Source organism: Chionomys nivalis, chromosome 6 (assembly GCF_950005125.1).
Source record: "Chionomys nivalis chromosome 6, mChiNiv1.1, whole genome shotgun sequence".
Classification (NCBI taxonomy): domain Eukaryota; kingdom Metazoa; phylum Chordata; class Mammalia; order Rodentia; family Cricetidae; genus Chionomys; species Chionomys nivalis.
Window position 1 is genome coordinate 97068213 of NC_080091.1, and position 23483 is coordinate 97091695.

General features: G+C 43.5%; 1 protein-coding gene across 1 annotated transcript in view; it reads right to left on the reverse strand.

The window, feature by feature from the left end:
- Window positions 1–399: 399 nt before the first annotated feature.
- Anxa3 (annexin A3) overlaps window positions 400–23483 on the reverse strand; it is a 47781-nt gene continuing 24697 nt past the window's right edge. The window contains exons 6-13 of the mRNA XM_057771885.1: window positions 19330–19420; window positions 15855–15934; window positions 11858–11914; window positions 11419–11512; window positions 9732–9827; window positions 8067–8125; window positions 5586–5708; window positions 400–892 (exon numbers count right to left, since the gene is read on the reverse strand). Of these exons, the coding sequence (XP_057627868.1) occupies window positions 833–892; window positions 5586–5708; window positions 8067–8125; window positions 9732–9827; window positions 11419–11512; window positions 11858–11914; window positions 15855–15934; window positions 19330–19420 (660 nt within the window). The 3' untranslated portion in view covers window positions 400–832. The remainder of the gene's footprint in view (window positions 893–5585; window positions 5709–8066; window positions 8126–9731; window positions 9828–11418; window positions 11513–11857; window positions 11915–15854; window positions 15935–19329; window positions 19421–23483) is intronic.

A 23483-nucleotide genomic window follows, 5' to 3' on the forward strand; every position in this document is an offset into this window, starting at 1 on the left:
GGTGGATTAGCGCTGGCATTGGGCATGCACTGTAGTACTTGGAACCAGATGCCTCATCCACCAGAGGAAGGGGAGATGGGGTGGTAGCTCTTGCTGGCAGACAGAAATCCATTTCACAGATTCCTGAGGAATGCTGGAAGTATCCTCCAGCAATCCTTCTGTTTTTCCTGACAGCATCCAGTTCAATATTATTACCTCGTTTCCTGACAAAACTCCACAGGAGACCATTCTCCTCCCCTGAGCCCTGAGCCTCAGCCACACTAATGTTAATGGACTTCTTCATATCTCCTGCAACTTCGCAAGGATGATCCCAAACTACTCATCCCCCTGCCTCCACCTCCTAAATGATGGAATTGTAGGTATACACCAGCATGCCAAACCACTATTATTTTTTCAGACCACACTGATAAAGTAATAAATAGAAGTAGCAGCAGCATTTACAACAGGCATATCTTTAGATATTTGCTGACACCAAGCAACACACAGTATTGGTAGATGCTGAAAGCAAATGCACAAATTATATTTAACAAAAGCAACCATTTTTAGAATCCTGATTTATCTTTAATGGCTTCAGACTACACCGATGCCAACATTTTAAGCAAAATAGAAAATTATTAGTAGGTCTTTAAATGTAGGTTGAATTTCCCTCTACATTACGAATGAGGTGCTCTAACATAAATTCCTGTTTGCAATGGTGACGATTCCTATCAGGCAGACAGACTACAGTCTTGCTTTTGCTTGCACTTTGGAATGTTGTAGAAAAGTAGTAGGCAGAGCCTTTGCCATCGTGGAGGCCCTCGGTCGGGACAGTAGCCTTCGGAGACCATCTTCTTCAGTCATCTCCTCCACAGATCTTCAGGAGTATGGCCCTGTAGTCTCCAGAAGTATCTGACTGCAAAGGACAGGACAAACAGAGAAGAATATGCCGTAAATGATGGGGGAGTTAGAGGTGAATGAGACCCCACAGTGCTAGGGCACGCCCTTGGACAGGAGATGGGTGAGCTCCCCTGTTCAGCACAGCACACGTCATTCTTTCATAGTGAGTGCAGCTCCGCTTCTACCTATGTTGTTCTCTGCAATATATAATGTTCACATCCTCCTGAACTTCAAATAGGACTTTAAAAAAGAGGAAAAAGATTTCAACGATTACATGATATTACATAGTAGGTGCTAACAAAACACCTAAAAACTACAGTTTAGTAACACTGAATGTTAATTTGGCACTTCTATTTGCAACTCAAACACTTACCCTGGAGAACTGGAGGTGTTACTCAATAGTTAATGTGCACAAGGCACTGGATTGAATTTCCAACGTAAAAAGCTCAAAGGAAAAGCTGACTTTAACTATGGCAACCCTTATACAAACTCTATGCAGCGGGGTATGAACTCTATTTCAATGCAATAATTAAATGAGAAATACAGAGGGTAAGAAAGGTGGCCTCAAATCAGAGAGCCTGGTCGTTCATTCTTGTTGTGTAAGTGTCCTCAGAGATTCAAACGTTCCATCCCGCAGGCAAGCTCCTTAAGCTGGAAGGTAAACAACTCAAAATAGCTTTAGGAAGTCCCCGAAACTGACCAGATTCATTAGGCCCTCCTCCCTGTCAGAGTAAGCAATAAAAGATGAGAGTCCCTCCCAGACAAGCCGCGCTGCAAAGACTGTGAGACCAGACCAGCTACCCAGGAGAAACAGTAACTAGCTGGGCTGCCTAAAAGATTTAGACCGAGTCACTGGGAAAGGACACTCTCTAACCTGTTGAGCTGCCTGCCGTTTGCCCCAATTTCCCAGCTTTGTGAGCTGTCACCCACGCTGGGGTGGGCCTTGGCATAGCAGTCTTTGAGTCATTTCGGATCCTGTAGGTAACCCCTCACCCACATTCCTGTCAGTAACCCAAATAAATCTCCCTGATTCACCAAGTGGGACCTTGGTGGTGTCTGTGCTTTGGTCTATCATGGGATCCCTATCTGGGGCTAGAAGACATGTGTTGTGTCTCCAAGAAAAGTTTTGTCACATAACAACTCCACTTTGCACTGGTGAGAGGCACCACATCCCTGAAAGGAGGCTTAGCAGCCCCTAAGCCAGCAGAGGAAGGTTCTGGTTGAGAAAAGATGACCATGCCAGTGGAAGGGGTTAGTGCACAGTGGTCACATTCTCTTTGCAAAAGACAGCAGTAGAGGCAAAAATCTCAGCTTTTTACCTGGATTTCCTTAAAATTTCTTATTTGTTTCTGTTTAATCCAGTCTGTGACCACCTCTTACCATTTAAGTTTACATGTGGAAATGTGTAGCTAGGTAGATATTAGAGTAAGGTCAATGAGTGGTAAAGTCACTGAGTGGAGATGGCGGGCGTAGCGTCATAGTAGGAGACACAACAGAACGAATGCACATCCTGTTGCTGTTGCTGTTGCGGATGGTGGAATGAATTCTTCCCTCCCTTGCTTTGCCACATGCAGCCCTCTTTCGAACTGATGGCAGCCAATCACACTCGAGTTTTGTATTTAAAGATGGCCTTCCAGTCGCTCTGAGCAGAGATGTGCACAAAGGCGGGGGTCTGACTGGTCATGAAAAGCCGTCTCACTGTGTGATGGCTCATCGGGCAATGGTGCATGCCACCAAGCTTAGCGGTCTGAGTTTGATCCCCAGAATTCACAGCGTGGAAGGGGAGAACCGCCTCCACAAGTTGCACGCACACTTGCACGCACACACAAACATACACACACACACACAAATAAAAAGATACCCAAGAAGCTCCCAACACGACTGTGATTTGCTGTGCCACTAAACAAATATGTGTCCTATATCTTGCCTCATCACCCTCTAGACAGTCTGTTTATATTGCACTTTAGAAATGCTATTTCACAAAATATTTTGCTAGGTTAAAAAGAACTTTGTGCATTATTTATATCTTTGTAATTACATCCTGTTTATTGTCCCCCCTCCCCCATCTTAAGAGTCAGGTATGGAGCCGGGCATAGTGGCACACACCTTTAATCCAAACACTCCAAAGACAGATGTAGACAGAAGTTTCTGCCCCAGCTGGTCCCAAATAAACACACACAATGTCTCTCATCCTCACATTAAAGTAGTAACATTTATATGTATTCATAATCTCATAGGAGAAAAAAATGTTTCTCCTTGTAACTTTAGCCCCGAGTCTAGCACATGGCACTAACTCAATAGACATGTTTCTCCTTGTAACTTTAGTCCTGAGTCTAACATACAGCATTAACTCAATAGACATTTGTGACTAGAACACAGCACAAATTCTCCGACTTCAGCACTCTGGGGGAACTCATTTCACTCCTGCCTGAGCATTTCCTAAAGCATATTTTTCTAATTAAGCAACTGACTTAAGGTTCCTTTTTCTTCTGTCTCTTATCAAGGATCTGTTTCTAGAATGCATCTTAGAAGCCTGTTGACCAGAAGATTCCCGAGAAGGCACCCAGTTCCTGTTGCTGACCCGATAGGCAGACTCATGACCAATTGCTCTGAGAAATATTCCTTCCCAACCCCAAAATGTCTTTTCTACCTATTCCTGTACTCCATTTTCCATAACGCATATCTAGGACTTAGCTAGATTATGTAGTTCCAATTATCACATATGTTAATGTCTACTTTAAGCCTTCATATGAGGTTTATATTGTAGGCTATAAGAGTACTTAGGGTAGTCACTACATTGTCCTTACAGAGAACTTTTTTTTTAACTGACCAGGGGAGTCTAACAAAAATGTAGTTGCATATAACGTTCCATTAATATCTTTTTTTAGACAGGGCCTCACTATGCAGTATAGGCTGGCCTCACACCAGAAATCCTCCTGCCTCAGCCACTCCCAAATTATAGGTGTCATTAGCATGTGTCATCACACCTGAACCGTCTTGTCAGATAAAGATGTGGGTTTTTCTATTTCCATCTATGTTCTTCCCTTCCTTCTCCTCTTTACCAGCCATCACCCATGAGAGGGGTCAATAAACAGTTAAATGAATAGTCAGAGAAAGCAGAGGATGACAGAGTCAAAGACTGGGGTGCACACAACATGGAGTTCTACCTCCTGAGATTCAGAAACAACCATCTCTAAGGATCCCGCCGTCCGCTCAGGAAAACGTGGACGAGATTACCCGACAGTGCGCACAGGAGGTAGAGAGAATGGGAGCTGTAGTATTTCACAGCACAGACTGGACTCTTCGTGACAGATTTTTCTTTTTATCAAACTGCAAATAGTTTAAATGTCCCCTAACACAATGAGCCTCCCTCACCCAGACCATGGGGGGACCGAGAGCCACGGCTTAATCAAATTTTCTGGTTGGCCGAGGGCGAAGCAGAAGCCCCCCTGGTGAGTCAACCTTGTTACTGACAATTGTTATAAAACGTATGAGTCTGCTTTTCTGCTTTGGCAAGCACAATGAGGGTAACATTATTGAATCTTCCTACAATGACTGAAGCTATTATAATGTGTCAGGCAATTCAAATGGGATCCAGTGTGGGCTGCTGCTGAAACTCATGCTAAGCCCCAGGGAGACCCTGCTGCTCTTTGGGATCAGTTATGATTTCAACTTACCCACGCATCTTTCTCTGTCAAAGTTTAGCGTGGAAACAAAGGCTCTGGTTTGAAAAGCACAAAGGAATTGGTAAGTGGGTCTAGCTGACTGGTTGAAGTGAATACATTCATTCATTTGTTAAAAAAAAATCATTTGTGGGCCCTGAGGCTAAAATGCTCCCAAGGTACTCAGACAACCAAGTCAACATCTGTGCCTGGTTAAGGGTGTCTGTCATGGGTAGGGCTGCATCCAACTACTCAATATGACACAGGAATATGGCCTAGGCCAGGCCTTCCCAGTGGTCATGGCTAGACATCACATTCCTAAGGGAGCAGGGTTTCAGAGTCCCAGAGGTTGGAGGGGTAGATCCCGCCAAGAATCAGGATGCGCACAGTATAAATAATCCTGCAGCTGTGCACCCTTCTTAGGACTCTCAACACTTCCTGCCGGCTGCTGATTGCTATCCCATTTGTCCTGGCCTCTCTGGGTGCTGGTTCTCAGCAGGTACCAACCTGATTCTCCAAAGCTGACTTTCCTGAGCAAGTTTGTAGAATATCTAAAAACTCAGAAATAGGAGAGTCATGCAGCCTGTGGAGCCCAGGTGGAGTCAATGCCAGACTCGACCTCTGTGCGTGAGTCAATGTGGTACTGGGTGACTGGGCTGGTTAAACAGCCTCACTCTAATGATTGAGGGAACAAGTCTGGATTAATTCTCCCAACTATCACAAACTTTTGGGCATTCATTGCCCACAGAAGCCAGAAAAGGCTGTCAGATCCTCTGGGTCTGGAGCTGTGGATGGTTGCCATGTGGGTGCTAGGAACCAAATCCAGGTCCTCTGCAAGAGCAACGAATGCTCTTAACCACTGAGCCATCGCTTCAGTCCCAGTCCCTCCTTTAGTGGATGTTTCGGTAGAACTGTTTTAAACTCAGAAAACACATGGACAAGGAGAGAGGAATCTAATCAGATCTAGCTATGTTTGAAGGACTGGGAAAGGAAGATGATGAGCAGAGGAAGGGGAATTATGCCTTGTTATTTCCAGAGCAGACTTACCTGAATGGCTGAGTATAGAGAATAACCATAATGCTTCTTGAACTCCTGTCGGATGTCCAGAAGGTCAATCTCTGATCTGGAAACCATTATTCTATTGAGAGTGAACTCATCCGTTCCAGCACCCTGGTATCACAATGTCATACAGAAATTCCGTTATGAGTGACAAGTCATCGTGCACAAAACCCTTAACCATAGTAACTCCTCTTTCTTCATTTAGCTCTAAACCCCACCACTCATTTGTTAGACAAATAATGTGTGTTGAGCCCCTGTAATGAGCATAGCCATGCTACAAAGAACACAGAGAAGATAACCCCATGAGCCTTTGATGCTATGAAGGATCAGGCTGGAAAACAAGGCGCTGAAAATTAGTCTGGTACTAAGCCCAGCATGCATGGGGGTAGGCACAAAATGGGGGTAGGTAACTGTTAGCTGCTGGGGGAAGAAAGGGGCAGTGTTCTCTAAACGTGTAGCCACTGCTAAGGTTCCCATGCTCCAGTGCAAGGCTACACAAGCAAGAATATTAGGGCAGCTCAAATTGACCTTGATCAAAAAATAAAAGAAAAAAAGGAACTCAAAGTTGGGTACAAAGGGAAGAGGAGTGGATTCTGGAAGAGCTAGGGGTGGGAGGGTAAATATCATCAAATCATGTACCAACTTCGCTATGAGCTAATAAAATTGTTAAATAAAAAGTAATTAAAATTAGTCTGATAGATGGGAGATATTGAGTTTGATAGAAGTGTGTTTTAGCGGAGCCTGAGAAAGACTAAAGATTAGGAAAGGTCTGCTCTAAAAAGTGAGGTACATGCTGGAGGCTAAAATAATCAGTTGGGAGTATGCTGGACACGTGAGGCATGCCTGTGAACCTGCGGTTCCAGCCCTGGAAAGACTGCGGCAGAGGAGCCAAGGCACGCATGCTATACATGTCTGTATGCATCAGGGAAGGAGGAGGGGATTTGTGTAGGAAGCAAAGATCGCTCTAGCAAAAGGCTCTCCCCTCTGTGGTGTGTGTGTGTGTGTGTGTGTGTGTGTGTGTGTGTGTGCGTGCGTGTATATGAAAGTATGAAACTTTAGGAAAAGAGATTACACCACATCTGAGGATATATAAATAATGAACAGCGCCAAATGATGCGTCTGGAAGATCTAGACCTTGTTAACCATGAGATAAAATTCTAACTGTATCCCACACACGTAGGTAGAGCTGTTGCAATATTTTAAACTAAGAGTGCTGAGATTAGATCTTATCTGTGGTTGTTTTCAAGACAGTCCGTTTGCAATATGAAGCAGATCCCAGGGAGAACCAGAATGAGGACCAGGCGTAAGAGGAGAGATCCTGAAACCCACCCAGATGTGACCACTGCAGTAAAGAGATGGGCTATGGCAGAGCTGGAGAAAAGAGGGAGATGCGAGAGATGCTTGCCGGTGGGCAGACAATGGGGGAAGAGCACGAACAAGCTCAAGGAAGCTGTTCGGTGAATACTGGCTCTGTTGATTGATGTATCCAACAAATGCCAGCTGGACACCTACTGTGTACCAGGTATTCTCCTCTGCACCATGCACACAGACGTGAATGGATTCTGTCCCCATGGAGTTTATTTTCTACTAGATGGAAATAGCAAACTATCTGATTATTTTAATAAATATTAAAAAGAATGAGGAACAAAGCCCAGGGAAATAGAATGCAGAGTGATGGAAAGAGAACAGTTGGCCACATCGTCGAGGGAGGGTTCTTTCAAGAGGAGACATTTGAGCTGAGACCTGAAAAGACGAGGAAAAGCCAGCCACATCTCAGATGGAGGAACCCTACAGATGGGAAAGGCAAATACAGAGACGCCAATGGAGAAACAGCCTTGGTGACCAGGGAACGGCAAGAAGTAGGAGTTGGCTGAGGCAGAAGGAACAAGGCTGGGAAGGTCATGTTCGATTTCCAGAGCTGAGCAAGGCCAGTTCTGGCAGGTACAGCTATGAGCACTGGACACAGGAACCAGGATGGGGGGCAGAATGAGGCGAGGGGAACGAGATGTTCAGTCGGATGCTACTATTACAGCCACGGGAAATGTCCACTAAGACCGAGGAAGCATTTCCTCTGAGCTTAGCCGGGTTGTCGGGAATGAAGACATGAAAAAAAAAAACACGAGTCATCGGTATCCTCCTCAGGGTGCTGACTCGGCTGGGTTCACTTGGAGTAAGAGACCTGGAGAGGCCAAGCCTCTCAGCGGCTGTTTGAGGTTTACATTCTACAAGTTCTCCTTCCTACACAAAGGAAGTGAGGGAAATGATTCAGCTAACGTTTTACAAGCTACCTCCATCCTGACTGGCGCATTTATTATTATACTTTGAGGCAAATTAGTAGAAAAATTAGCTACAAAAAGAAACTCACTGAAATGGAAAAGAAATATGATATTCCACCAATATTAAACAGTATTTTTTTTCTCTCCATGAGGGATGTTATCTATGAGTGCAACACTAAAATTCCAGACCAACCTTCAAAGCCTGATGAAGTCTTTCCGCTAAAAAAGCCGGGGTATTCCTCGTACAATGTACTGTTTGTTGTTAAATAAAAAAAAAAAAAGCAAAGTAATGATTAGTTGCACTTAATAGAAACCAAGTCCATCTCAGAACTGACTTTTACTTAGAATGAGAGAAAAGCTGCTAATCCTGGATTTCAAAGCCTTATAATGTTATATTTGCACCTTTAGGATGGGAATTATCTTCAGGGGAAGATAAAATTATATGCCAAAGACACTCCCACATTGTCTGACTCATCTCCACATCTCAGACACACTGCACCCCTCATCTTATTCTCCTCATCATAACCCCTGCCATGATAAAAAAAAAAAAAAAAACCCGCCCCAACTGAGCTCGAGGCTCTCCAATTTCATACCTCTGTGTCAGACACACAGAGGGTCCAAGATCGAGCTTGAATAAAGGGTCTTTGCTTTTGCATATGGATTTGGTAATCTTTGGGGAACTCCACAATCTGGACATAACAAACTATCTCCCCACAGCTAGACACATACATGCCTTCTGGGCATAGTCCTGCCTTTTCTTCATATTCTAAAGTGGAAGATGTGTTCTTTGTATCTGAAAATAAGGGAAGTGGCAGTAACTTAGCAATAAGGAAACTTACTTTAGCACCCAACATCATCGGAAGGGAAGTTGGAGGATCCACTTCAATTATAACCATCACCAAAGTTCACAATTGCCTATTTCCTGGCCAAACTGTAACTTGGCAAAAGCTCCTAAATTCTGGCTTGCCAAGATCTTGAGCAAGCATTAAAATGAAGGCCATATCTTTTCATCCATTCACCTCACAAACTCAACTGCTCACAGTTCAAGGAAGTAAATCTGACCCCCACCAAGTGTCTTGTGTCACCAAGGGGATGAACATGCCTTGAAGCATTGTCAAAGGTTTAAAGGAGATGACATTGGTGAGGAGTTTAACGTGATACCCAGTACACAGAAGTCGCCTAAAAATAAAATTTCAAGCATCGTAGTTAGGAATCCCTCTTGAGAGGTGAGAATTGGCAACTGGAGGAAGAATCCCGGGTACCGCTTCACAGAAGAGATCAAGAATGCGGCTGTCTTTGAGTAGTGCCTCGTCCTTTGATCTCACCTTTCTTTTGAGGTGCTCTCTTAGTGCCTGGGGGAGCAAACTGTGAGACCTCACCACATGTACAGCAGCATTTCCGACCACTCATTAGTGGCTGTGTCTTTATGGGCATGGATTCAGCCTGATTCATCAACCAAAGAGGAAGAGATCTATAGCTCTGACCTTGTCTCTAGTCTGAGAGGAAACTGATGTCTTCCAGACTTAACCACATACAGTAGGATACCAAATTGATTAGGGCTCAGTTTCAACAAGGCTCTATAAAAATGCCAGTAGCATGTAATATTCAGCTTTCAAGAGAGTATAATCTAGACAGGATAACAAGCCAAGTACAGATTTAAAAGGCAAGGTAGGAAGCAAGTACATAACTTTTCCATGCATTATTTAGCAATATTTGTTGAGATAGCCGTTTTTACCGTAGACTGCTGGGGGTTGTAAAGCACAGAGACGGATCAGTTAGGATGCTTAAAATTAGCTCACCTTGACACTGACTTCAAAGAAGGAGAAACAATGTCACACATTAGCACTCTAGGGCTTACCTATGGCCAGCAGCAGGTCTTCAAAATGCCCAGATAATTCTCCTTTAATGCTGTCCTCAATGTCCTTCTGGCTAATATTTCTGTACTCGTCAAATGCTAAAAAGGAGGACCATAAAAATATTTAAAGCATCCCAGAGGGCCACACATGAATATATTTTACATTTAAAATGGCAAGATGCAGCAGATGAACCAGCAAGTTCAGAAGCTCAGCCGTTAAAAGCTGAACATGATGAAGACTGAACTCCTTAGGCCATTTCTTCAGTCGTCTCCCGTCCCTCCAGCCTGAAGCAGTTAAAATAGTCTGAAATGTTCTGTGACAAATAACTTACCTGTTTTAAAATTATAGCACCCCCAGGAACCAATGTTGTGGCCAGAGTCAAATGTGCTTTACATGATAAAAAAAAGTTGACTGGGAAGATTTTTTAAAACATTTAATATTAATTTTATGTTGTGTGTGTGCACGCATGTGAGTGCACACGTGAACACATGCATGCAAGCATGTATGCACATGTGTGGAGGTCAGAGGACAACTTTTAGGAGTTGAGTTTCTTTTCCCATGACATGGGTTCCAGGGACCAAACTCAGGGCCACATTCATGATGGCAAACACCTTTACCAGAGGAGTCATATTCTAGCCCTGTCTGGGAGGGTTGTGCTGAGGAAAGCAGTCTCTAAGGCACTATGACCCACTTCCCACCGACCAGAAGCAATTTAAATTTCTTGATCAGTATTGGCTTTAAGTAAACCAGTACATATGTGATCTAGTGTACAGCAAGATTTCATAAGTCAAGTAAATTTCTTTTCAAGGTTTTTGTTGATGCTTTTTGTTTTTGGCTTTGTTTTGTTTTGAGATGGGAGTCTTACTTATGTAGCCCTAGCTGGCCTGGAACTTGCAGAAATCCTACCTCTGGTAGGATTAAAGGCATGGGTCATTTAATACATTTTGAAAAAAAAATTGCTAAGAGATGTAGGAGTCACTCTATCTCTTTTTCAAACCACGACCTTAGTAATATTGCACCATTATATCCCCAAAAATCGGTGTTGAAGTTAAAGAAGTACAATTTCAGAATTAAAAGTCACAGCAAAAGCCTTCTATTTTCTCAGTTCAGCATCGGGTTAGTCCTGCATTGCTGTTCTCTAAACCTGGAAGCCATTGCCATAATATGGTCACACTAAATGGAGCTCCGTGCTTCTAGAACAGCTCAGGGAGACACATGAGGGAGAGGGCGGGTGGGACCCAGTTACTGGTCTGAAAAGAAGGGCTGGTCCTCCCTCCCACTGATTTCCATTCATACCAGAGAGAAGCCACTGCCATCACCATTAATCCATCCACCAAACCCTCTCTCATCACCATTAATCAACCAATAAAACTCCCTTTCAGTGCCTGACTTTCTCAGAAGATGGTGGAGCTGGCAGAGATAGGTTAGGAGTTTGGTAACCAGTGCCTCCTCCCAACAGCAGCCAGCCTTGCTGCTCTCAGCAGGAGAGCCTCTCTCTTCTCCATTCTCGTCTACTGCCTGCTACTCACAGGGTAAGCAAACTACTCAGTCTTCAGGGCAAAACAAAAGAGAATGTCGGTGCTGCCTTGAGTTGAAACGCAACTTCTCCATTTGGTTTCCTAAGAGGTTTCTACGTGAACTGTGAAGACAGCTGGACAAACAACGTAGAGCAAGAGACTTGAGTCGTACTTAGTTTCAGCTGAGGGAAGCTCCGTAGACACAGGATCTCGGTGAATTTGTCTTCATCCGTGCCCCATTTGTTCTCACCGGCATTATAGAGGATCTGGACAGATGGAAGAAACCCGGCATGTCATCACAAATGCACGTATTTCTCTATTCAAGGGGATGGAAGGAGAAGAGTGGGGATTTTACTTGACTTGACTTCAGAGACCAATAAAACCACCTAGGATCCAGACTTCAAATCTGAAGGTCAAATGCAGGACCTAGTGGTGGTGGTGGTGGCAGTGGTGGGTGGTCACCACCACAGTGGCTGGCAGAGGCTGGGCTGGATGACACTTGTCCCCAGGCTTTGACTTAGACAGGACAAGAGAGGACAGCCCTGGGCAGTGCCATCTTTTGCAGAAGCCATCAATGGTGTGTGTAAAAGATTCTTCTGGCTGTTACTAACCTGGGCATCTTTTTTGGCCAGATGTTCATCCACTTTCAGACTTTCATCTCTTCTACCCTAAACCAGCAGGGATGATAAAAAAAAAAAAAAAACCAAGGTCAATTCTTTAAGGAAACAGAACTCAAACCAGCAGTTCATTTTTGGTTTTTCGAGACAGGGTTTCTCTGTGGTTTTGGATCCTGTCCTGGAACTAGCTCTTGTAGACCAGGCTGGTCTCGAACTCACAGAAATCTGCCTGCCTCTGCCTCCCGAGTGCTAGGATTAAAGGCGTGTGCCACCACCGCCCGGCTTCATTTTTTTTTTTTATGTAAACATGTAGCAGAGACGCATCAGGCACCCTTGGCTGCAGATCTGTCTCTGCTACTGATAGCATAGCAGGCACACAGTCTAGGGCCTCCGTCTCCTCTGGAAGCTCAAAGGTGTTAGGATGGAAAGACAAGGCACGGACAGAAAATATTTACAAAACATATCTGATAAAAGACTAATACTCAAAATATATAAAGAACTTTAGAGGCCCAGTAAGAAAATAATAAACAACCCAATTTAAAAGAGAACAAAAGACCAAGGGGACATCTCACCAAAGAAAGTGTATAAACAGCAGGAAAGTGTATGGAAACCACTTTTCATCCTGTCCCTGGGGACTAACACAGGATCTACCGATAACACCAAACGCTGGGGAAGACCGGAAGCAACAGGAGCTCTGTGTTCATTGCTAGTGGAGACATAAAGTGTCACATGCGCTTTGAGAGTCCATCCAGCAGTTTCTTACAATGCTGGGTATGTTCTTACAGTATGGTCCAGCGACTCTGCTCCTTGACATTCACCTAAGCAAGCTGGACACATGTCCATACAAAAGCTTGCATATAAATATTTAACTGTTTATAACTGACAAAAGTTGGAAGCAGCCAAGTCACCTTTCAACTGATAAATAGTTTATACAACAAAGTACTATTTGGTAAAATTAGACGCAAGCTGGTCGGTTGTAAAAAAAAATGCAATATCCGTTTTATTGGTAAATTGCCATTTGCTGTTTGAGGTCACTGAGAAGTTGGCTCTGGAAACAACACTTGATGTGGGATTTCATTGCTCAATAAAGAAACTGCCTTGGCCCATTTGATAGGGCAAAATTTAGATAGGCGGAGTAAACAGAACAGAATGCTGGGAGGAAGAGGAAGTGAGCTCAGATGCAGGGTAGCTCCTCTCAGAGCCAGACGCGATGCAGCCAGCCGCCAGGTCAGACATGCTGAATCTTTCCTGGTAAGACTGGTGCTACACAGATTATTAGAGATGGGTTGATCGGGATATGAGAATTAGCCAGTAAGGGCTAGAGCTAATGGGCCAAGCAGTGTTTAAAAGAATACAGTTTGTGTGTTGTTATTTCAGGGCATAAGCTAGTCAGGCAACCAGGAGTTGGGGCGGCAGGAACACAGCCTGCAGCTCCTCACAACAAACACTGATTCTCCATGTTCAGGCTCAAGCATGTTTATGTCGTGTGTCCTCCGAACGCCCCTGTCCTGGGTCAGGCTGACCCCCTGACTCTTTAACGCAGAGAGGGAAACCAGCAAACATCTAAAGGCACTAAAACATCTTGTTTTTGAGAATAACTAAAATGTGTGCTGTCTCCATCCAAAGGTGACTATTGTCTATCCCATAATATTACGATGTCCACAGTGGGAAAGAGGAGGCTGAAGCTCACTGTGGAGAACACTCTGCCCTGCCAGGAACTTTTCTTAAGCGTGACTGAGCAGGGCATCCCCAGTCATTTGCGCTAGCTCAGTGGTTCTCAACCTTCCTAATGCTGCAACCCTCAACAGTTCCTCGCGGTGTAGTGACTCACAACCATAAAATTATTTTGTTGTTATTTCATAACTGTAATTTTGCTACTGTTATGAGCCGTAATGGAAATAGCTGATATGCAACCCCAAAGGGGTCACGATCCACAGGTTGAGAAGCACTGTGCTAGTCTATTTGCTGCCTGATGATTGTTCTTTTGCTTGGAATGGGGCCCAGGACTCTCATCCCAGATTCTAAGCTGGCTGTTTCAATTGGCTTTTCCCATTTGACTTCTGCTGAATCTTTGTGATTACCAATTTGACAGGGTTACCTTTTGTTACTCTCTTAAGTGGGATGCTTCAGTGGTTTCTGCTGGATGTTGAGTGCCCAATTTGATGTTTTTCTGTCTCTCTGCTACTACTTTTGATTTATTCTTTTATTTTTACTTGCTATGTGCTTGGGCAATCACTCGTTCAAAATAACTAAACCCCAGCTATTATAGGTGGGTCTGCTAAGTGTTGGGAGCTGGTCTGGAAAGACTTTGTAAGAAATGACATCAACTACTGGACACTATGCAAGAGGCAAACCAGAAGCAGAAAGATGAATAGCTCCTGTGGAGAGGAGAAGGACAACAGACACAGGCAGAAGACAGACTTCCTGAAGCAGTGGAATCATTCTACATGAGACTGCACGGCCGGTACATTTGTTAAAGTCCGCCGACCATTTGAGTAAACCCCAACTGGCTAATCCCCTTCTATGCACTCAGCACCTCACTTACTCTCTCTTAACCTTCAGAACACCTTAAGGGATTAATGCTATCTGAAGTGTAATTTCACAGGCATGAACACGAATTCCTTAAAGCTTCAGGGGACTTGTGCAGGTACAGAAAGCCATTAGGTGGTGGGAGGTTCCAGTTCTGTTTGATGTCAAACCAGCCCTGGAGCTCTCTTACTCCTGCCTTCTGCCTTCTGTGGGTGAGCTCATATCACACATGGAGATGTGCACTGCCTAGACCTTGTCTGCCACCACCCTTCATCTGTTCGGGTCTGTGGATTCAACCTTCCTGAGGTTTGCAGCAGTTAAAGCACCTCAAGCTATAATGAGGGTGAATTATTTCCAAGCTGCATGATACCTCACTTTGGCAAGTGCTGCTTCAGCCACCATGCTGAGCCACTGGGGACTTGTTCACACATCAGGCACTGTGTAAATCAGCTGCAAGAAATCAGCGAGACAGGGCTTCAATCACGTCCTCTCTTATACGAGCCCAGGAATATGTCTCATCCTTGATTTTATCACCTTGTTTTTTATGTATATGGGTGTCTAGCCTGCATGTGTGTTTGGGCACCATACACATGCCTGAAGAGGAAACAGGATCCTCTGGGACTGGAATTACAGGTGATTTTGAGTGTTGAAACTCCAACCTTGGTCCTCTGAAGAGCAGTCAGTACTCTAAACTGTTGAGCCATTTCTTCAGCCCCGACTTCAGCATCTTTCAAATATATAGATTATTGATTACTATATGCTTGCGGGGAGGCTCAGTGCAAGTGTAGAGGTCAGAGAACGACTCTATGGAGGTGATTCCCTCTCTACTCACGTTTCCGTGGGTTCAAGGGATGGAACCCTGGTTGACAGCGTCATCGGCAAGTCCCTTTACCTGTGACAGTGCCCCGGCAAGTCCCATCTTTACTACTAAAATCAAGGACCTTTCAAGTAAAGTGAGCCAAGGCCTCCTCTGCTCACAGAATGTCTTTTCCAAGGTCACAGGGACAAAGCTCTGAAACAGATACTTTGTTTCTGGATTTACTACCCATCTCTGAGAACAGTTCTTCTATGTCTTTACACTTAATTTAAACAAAGTAAGTATTCTTTGGGATCCAGAGGGAAATCTACATGTTTTAAAGGTGCAAACACGCTGAAAATGAGCAATTACGAGTTTCTGTGGGTGGCAAATCAGAAGAGCATGCTGTGAATCTCGGTGGAATCATTTCTAATCTACAGATAGATCTGACCCAACCAAGACATTTTGTTGTACTTACGTCACCAGATAAGCTTTTGTGATCTTCGTTAAATCTGTTATTGATGTTGGCAATGCAAATGTGATGTGAATGAATCATTTCACAGGAAAATGGAAAACTCACTCTATTCGGTTTTGTTAACTTTCTGAAAACGATTTCTGAGCTTGCAGCTTATTGGGGAAGGTAAATAATAAAAGGTAAAACCTTACATCTGCCAGAGTCAGCAGAGCTTTCCGGAAGTCACCAGATGTTTCAGAACTAATGTCATCTCCGAGACTCTTCTTATACACTGAAACCAAACAAGAATGAGATTTAGTCATGAGAAACAGAAAAGGCTGCTACACATTAGAGCGTGGGACCAGGTATCAGTGGAGCACGGTGACCGAGTATTCTTTCTGTTTGGCGTCCTGGTACACTGATAGTGTGGGAGTGTGTGGTACAGGCATTGCTCCGGCGGTGATCTATTTCTGCTGTGTGCTCTGAGAGGTGAACACTGAGAAGAGCTGTCTTCTCCTGTCTAATATTCCTCTCTAGGGCTGGGATTAAAGGTGTGCACAATTACCACTGGTTTCTATGGCAAACTATTATGGCTACTGAGATTAAAGGTGTGTGCCATCACTGCCTGTCCTGTAAAGCTGACCAGTGGGGCTATTTTACTCTGATCTTTTTTTTTTTTTTTTTTTTTTGGTTTTTTGAGACAGGGTTTTCTCTGTGGCTTTGGAGCCTGTCCTGGAATTAGCTCTGTAGACCAGGATGGTCTCAAACTCACAGAGATCCGCCTGCCTCTGCCTCCCAAGTGCTGGGATTAAAGGCGTGCGCCACCACCGCCCGGCTTACTCTGATCTTCAGGCAAGCTTTATTTATTAAAATACAAATGGAATATCACTACACAAAACAAAACAAAGCCCCAACAAACAAACAATGAAAATAAAGGTAGTAGAAGAAGGAAGGGTGGATATGGTCACTGTTCAACACACAAATGTATGGAAACGTCACAATCATACTCATTAATATGTGCAACCAATCGGTACCAAAATTATGATAAAAAGAAAGAAAAGAAACATTCAAAAACAATTCCAATACAGTTGAAAGTACCTCATGCACTTTGAGGCATAACAGCTGTGGCTGTTTGAAGGAAAACGGCCCCCAAAGCGAGTGGCACTACTAGGAGGTGTGGCCTTGTTGGAGCAGATGTGGTCTTGTTGGAGGAAGTGTGTCATTGTGGAGGCGGGCTTTGCAGTTTCATATATGCTCAAGCCACGTCCAGTGAGACAGACCACTTCCTGTTGCCTGTGAGTGAAGATGTGAGACCTCTCAGCTACCTCTCTAGCACTATGTCTGCCTGCACACTGCCTTGTTTCCCACCATGGCAATAACAGGCTAAATCTCTGAACTGTAAGTGAATCACCCCAATAAAATGTTTTCCTTTATCAGAGTTGCCATGGTCCTGGTGTCTCTTCACAGCAATAGAAACCCTAACTAAGATAGCAGGGTGAGAGTGTGCAGATGGTGTTGCATTAGGAAGGGGTTTGAGCTAGGACATAAGAGTTCTGGATCCTGGATTCGTGTTCTTTCACACACCAGTAACTTCAGAATACTGGGGAAAGTTGTTAGCTGTTTATTTAGACTATTGTGTCATTTTGTTGATGAGAGAGCTTATTACTTTTATAAAAGCTAAGTTGATGACCTCCTGTGATAGATTTGTATGCATGGGTCACTTTTCCCATTTCCCATTATAGGACTCCATAAAAACTTTATACTCTTTATTACTCGTGTGTGTGTGTGTGTGTGTGTGTGTGTGTTACGCATGCACATACATGGACCATTTATAGCAGAACTTTTGGAATAAGTTCTCTCCTACCGTGAGTCCCTGGAATTAAAACTACATTTCCAGGCTTGGAAGAATGTGTGCTTATCCACTGAGGTCATCTTACCAGGCCAAAAACTTAAGTATCGTAAACACTAATTATGTACGCACTTGTGCCTATTATTAGCCAGGTCTCATCTACTTCAAATTCACATGCTGCTTGTTAAGTCTCCCTGATGGCTGGGAGCGAAGGGAGACCAGTGGGCAGGGAGAGGAAGAAATGTGTTGCCCACCTGCCTTTGCTGTTAGTGCCAACCTGAGAGGAAGTGCAGGAAGTTGTGTGCAACACCAGCTTCGGACAGGTGGGGTCCTCTTCCTGGAAATCTGAGTTCCTCCTTACACCTGTCTTCTGAGTTCCTGGGGTACCAACACCAGACAGGTGGTACTGTCCTTCCAAATTTACAATTTCAATTAAGCCCAACTTCTTTGCCATGGAGTCCTTACCTCGGGAGTCCTTACCCTCTATCTTCTATTTCTGTTTTGTTTTTTTTTTTTTCTGTTTTCCAAAAGTAGGGATGCAATTATCTCTAGTAAACTCTCTCTGTTAAAATACCTAGTACTGTTTGTGTTTTTTTTTCTGATTGGACTCTAATTAGTGCGTCAATAACAAATTAGTCATCTATAATTGAGGTACCAATCATTTAATAAGAATTTCCCAAAATAACCTTTCTAATCCCCATCTGGAGTACAGGATTCCCGTTTCCGTGGGCTTCTCTTACAGCAAAAGTGAGCCTCTTATAAACACAAGTTTAGAAAGCCTGGCACCATCACGGTACTTAGAGAACTCTATGGACCTGTTGTGTAAGTGCTCTTTGGTCCTTGGTTCTTGGGACAAATCTTCACTTTCCTCTGGTAACTGAGTCCCTTATTAACGTTATTCTTCTGAGTTTTACTAACAAGATAACTGAGAATAGAAAGCAGTAGGATTAGAAAGGCTTTGAGTCACTTGACATAGTCAGTCATCTCAGCCTCTGAGGGAGCCTATAGGCTGAGCTCAATCACATGGACAACGATTAAACCAATCACATTTGAGGAACAAACGCTGATTAAAGCCAATGGCTCCCAGTGTTCAAGTGAGCATGTGGGTGGTGAGTGCTGTCAATATGCCGAGGGTGGAAGATTTCTAGTGGGGCCTCTGAGACCTCTCTGTGTGTCTTGTCATTTGGCTGGCCATGACTCACTTCCTTCATAATACCACTGTCATTGGGAGGACGGTACTTTCTGGAGTTCAGGGTGACTTTTAGTGAGCTACTAAACCTGAATGGACAGGGAGAACCCTGGATTTGTAGGCCACTGGTTAGACACATGTGTGGCCTGGGAACGTCTGAGCTGGTGACTGAGTTGATGGGAAGTGACCGAGGTTTTCATACTACCTCTGAGTAGAGGCAGAATTACAGTGTGAGGACCTGATTTTTACACAGACTTTTAGGACTTCAGCCAATTTTATTGAACCTAAATGCTCAGCACGTCCTCTAAATGGCTTACCAAATTTCCCATACCAAAAATCAGGATTCTGAGTGGTTTTTAACTTACAGAAGAAGTATACGATGACTCGAGACTCTAATATTGATGAAAATGGTTGATTCAATGAAGTGGTTGCTGAGGGCAAAGTCCTCTGAAGCGATACTGCTGTAAATGCAGGATGTTATGTGGCAGATCATATTCTAACTTTCCCTGGAAATGCACAGTCCCTATCAGAATGCACATCTCTTTCCATGGCCTTCTCAAGATGTTTTACGATAGGCGAGATGCTAGGAGCAACAACTTGGCTCACACATGTGCAATCAGTGGTAAAGACAAGAAGAAGACAAGGTCACCTGTATAATAGGCCTGTGAGATCTCCTTCATCTGCCTGCTTGTCCTGGTGGTTAAGATTTCAATCAAGGCACCTTCATCAGTCCCAGTTCCCTAACAAGGAAAAAAAAATCTAAATTTAAAACACTTAAAAAACTTAATTTCATGCTTTTCAGCCTTAATATCTTATTTTGTACAGATGAAAGAGCAGCTCTGAGTAAATCGATGTAAGATCTCATATTGCTCTACAGTGGTTTTCTGACTTTTCCATGCATCTTAGAATTAAAACAAAAACTCATCTGGAGTAAACCCACATCAAGTGTGCCCTACTCCAATGTGAAAAGAAGTCAAATGATTTTACATAGAGGAAGACACCTGTGTCGTTAACGATCAGACACGATGGCCTAATAGGTTCCGCCTACTAAGCCTATGCAGCTCTCCGTATAGAAAGGGCTCCACAGCAATTGTGATTGCCTTCATCCTTGCACCTCTGGGCAGGGCTGGTCAGCATGTCCCGGCCTTCTCAACCACAAAAGTTTTCAGATCTTCAGGTAAACGTGTGTCATGGGCCTTGCTGGCTTGGAGCCCAATTACCTCTAAACCTTGTCTATATCAAGGTCGCGCACTCACACTGTACGTTGTTGCAGCGGGACGTGGTCAAATAAAGCCAGTGAAATTTACAAACAGAGACCCAGTTCTGGCCAGAGTGCCTGCCACCGGAATCATTCATACAACTAAATTCTGACTAAGGTAAAATATGCAGAAAAACTGTAGACGGGTACTAGGAGCGTCCTTACAGAGAAGCTATAACCTTCTGTATCCCTTCCTTCCTTCCTTCCTTCCTTCCTTCCTTCCTTCCTTCCTTCCTTCCTTCCTTCCTTCCTTCCTTCCTTCCTTCCTTCCTTAATAGTTGACTATGGCTGCCAACTTTAGCCAAAACGTATCCAGGGGCTAAGATGGGAGAGCCCAAGACCAAAGGGTTTTGATACCGGTACTGCCACCATTCGCAGACCACAGTCCTTACTGTTGATTTCCTCTTAACCAAAGAGACCATTTTCCAATACAGGTCAGTGAATCTGGCCAAAAGAATCACAGCTGCTAAGCTCTACCCACGTGGAAGCCATTGACAGACAATGCTCACGTCTCACCTCAGGACTGTCTGCTGCAACAGGGACTATTTGCTAACCGTCTCCAATTGCCACACCTTTGGGTCGGCCCTAGAGTTCATGACAAAGACTTGTTGCTCTTGGTAACTGACCGAGCAGATGTAGGTGAGGTACCAGAGCTGGACTGTTCCTGCTCAGCATGGACCTCCTCTCCTATGCCACTGCTGCCTGCCGCACTTTCTCAGAGATGGGCCATGTGCTGGGGCTCTCCCCCAGGGGTCAGACCCTCAGTGCGGACTTAAGGCTCACTTGTTTTCCCTGCTGTCTCTCTTTATCCTTCACAGGCATTTCTCTCAGAAAACCTGCATATCAGCTTCCAGCTGGCCACCTGCTTCTCAGACGCTCATACGCCTTCCAGAAGAAAGCAAGGACCCTCTTCTTGAGGATGGGAGGCCAGAATCTGGACTATGTTCATTTCCCATCTACTTTATCTCAGACTTTGATATAGAATAAGAAATAGAGACTACAGCTTGTAAGGTTCCCTTAGCATAATAAAGACTCACATCTTAGTTATATGAAAAAAAAAAGACAAAGAAATGTTCCTTAAAAAAAGAAGAGAACGTTTTTAGGCGGCAATAAGAGAAATAGAAAGTTCTTTCTATGAGGGGCCCTGTGGTAATCTACAAACAGGGTTCACTGCTCACTCACTTCAGAAAACCCCACAGAATTATATAAATTAAGAAAGAGGTACAAATCTTAAAACCTACCTGCCAAACTGCCTAGGCCACCAGGTGCACAACTACTTACCAACTACTCGAAGAATATTACTTTATACAAGTCACATGGAGGGCGTTGTGGCTGGATGTTTATAATTCCAATAGTTGGAAAGGCAAAGCAGGAGGTGTGAGTGAAAGGCCATCTGGGCCATGCAGGGAGACCTTGCTTTGCTGTTTTACTTTTTAAAAGGGAACCATCCCACTGACACAGTATAGGACTTGAGATAGGCATGCCCAGGAAGAAATGGGATGAGACACAAGGTCAATGGCCCAAAAGAGGTGCTGAATTTTTGCAACACACACTTGAAAGTGCAGAGCATATACTGAGATTCAGATTGTGTCGCTTCTCTGGTCATTCAACATAACCAGGTGAATGAAGCACCCAGGCTCCCCATGCTCTCTGAGTTAATAGGATCAGGTTATCTGAGCTACCTGCATGGAGAGGACCCTCAACAAAGATGAACAAACTGCTTCTACACCAGAAGAGAAACATGCACAGAAGAAAAGGGGATCCCATAAAAGCAAAACAGAACAAAAACCCCCAAAACTTCTGGTGTGGGAACAAATTCAGTATAAAGTAAACACAAATGAAAGTTAAACAAAAGACAACGGGTGTGGGAGGTTCTTCTGTATATGTGGCACTTTTATTGGTTAATGAATAAATCTGTTTTAGCCAGTTTAGCAGAATATAGCTAGGCAGGAAAATTAAACTGAATGCTAGGAGAAAGAAGGTGGAGTCAGGGAGAAGCCATGTAGCTGCCCACAGTAGACAGACACACCAGAAACTTGCCAGTAACTCATAGCCACATGGCGATACACAGATTAATAGATATGGGTCCATTTAAGATGTAAGAGTTAGCCGAAAATACGCTTAAGCTATTGGTCAAACAGTATTGCAAATAATATAGTTTCTGAGTGATTATTTCATGGTCTGGGAAGCTGAGAATGAACAAGAAACTTTCACCTACAAATTGGCACACCAAAATGGGTAACTACATCCCCATAAAAACCTGAGAGAGCTTGCAAAGGAATTCTAGACATGAAAAAACAGAGTCTAGTGCAGCTTCTTGGTAATCACATTTTTTTTTTCAGAGAAGCAAGCATAGGCATGATTCCTTTAAAAGAGGTCTTCCTGATTCAGCAGTAGCAAAAAACAAACAAACAAAAAACATGTGGTTTCGAAATGGCAGCTTCCTGGCCATGTTCCCAGCATGAACTCTGGCTTTTTCAGGAGGCCAAGCACTTAAATGGGGTTTGCAAGCAATGTGTTACAAACTGCTTATGGTGTGACACAGACCCACTGTCTACCTGGAATTAGGGTGGTGTGCATGGTTCACAGAGGCAGTGAACAGACCACCACCATGTTGGACTGGGTGGAGCCAAAAGGCAAAGCAGCTTTGGTCATAGCCACGCTGCTTAGCTTAAAAATAAAAAGCTCTCCTGGTCAGAAAATAATTACAATATGCATGCAATAAAGACAAATCCAGATGGAAAAAAACCTCTAAATGAACCACAGTGTGTTTAAAAATGTACATAGGCTTGGAAAAGAGAAGAAAAAGAGTAAAGAGACAGTAAATGTAATATAAAAGAGTACAGTCATAATAGTGTAAGAAAAATTACCAATGTAAAGATGGAATATAAACAGGGAATCTGGATTATGTATATTATTGTTTTCTTTGAATTTTTTGACTGCCGAGAGACATTTGATTCTGGAGACTGCTAAGCTAAAACAACATAAATGTTTTAAAGGTTTCTTGACTTCAAAATTTGAGTCTAAGGATTTGTTGCTTTGGAAAGAGGGTTTTCTTTTGTTATCCACAGAGGATGAGAACTTGTAGAATCTTTCAAGACTAATGTGGTTTGATGGACCAAGACCCACCGAAAGGTTGCTGTGAATATCCCCCAAAATTACCCCCAATGAAAAGTAGGAAGCAGTTTGGAGAGAACTACACCCAAATTCTCAAATAAAGTTTATAAATGTTTCTTTACATTTAAAGGGGGATAGGCTATAGAAATGAATAGTTTGCATTGCTATGGATCTTGGTTTATTGATACACATTAAGGTCAATTTTATTATATGTTTATTTCTGCTCTTGATTAAGGTGTTTGTGTAGCTCATTTAAAAAGTAATGTATAATTAAGAAATATAGGTTAATAGATAATCATCTATAATAGTCAAACTTGTGGTCATGCTAATTAGGTTTTTTAGATATATAGAGATAGATTTCAACTAGATAGATGTTCTTCAAATCTTTCAAAGACCTTCAGAGTATGGCATTTAAAATGTTTTAATAA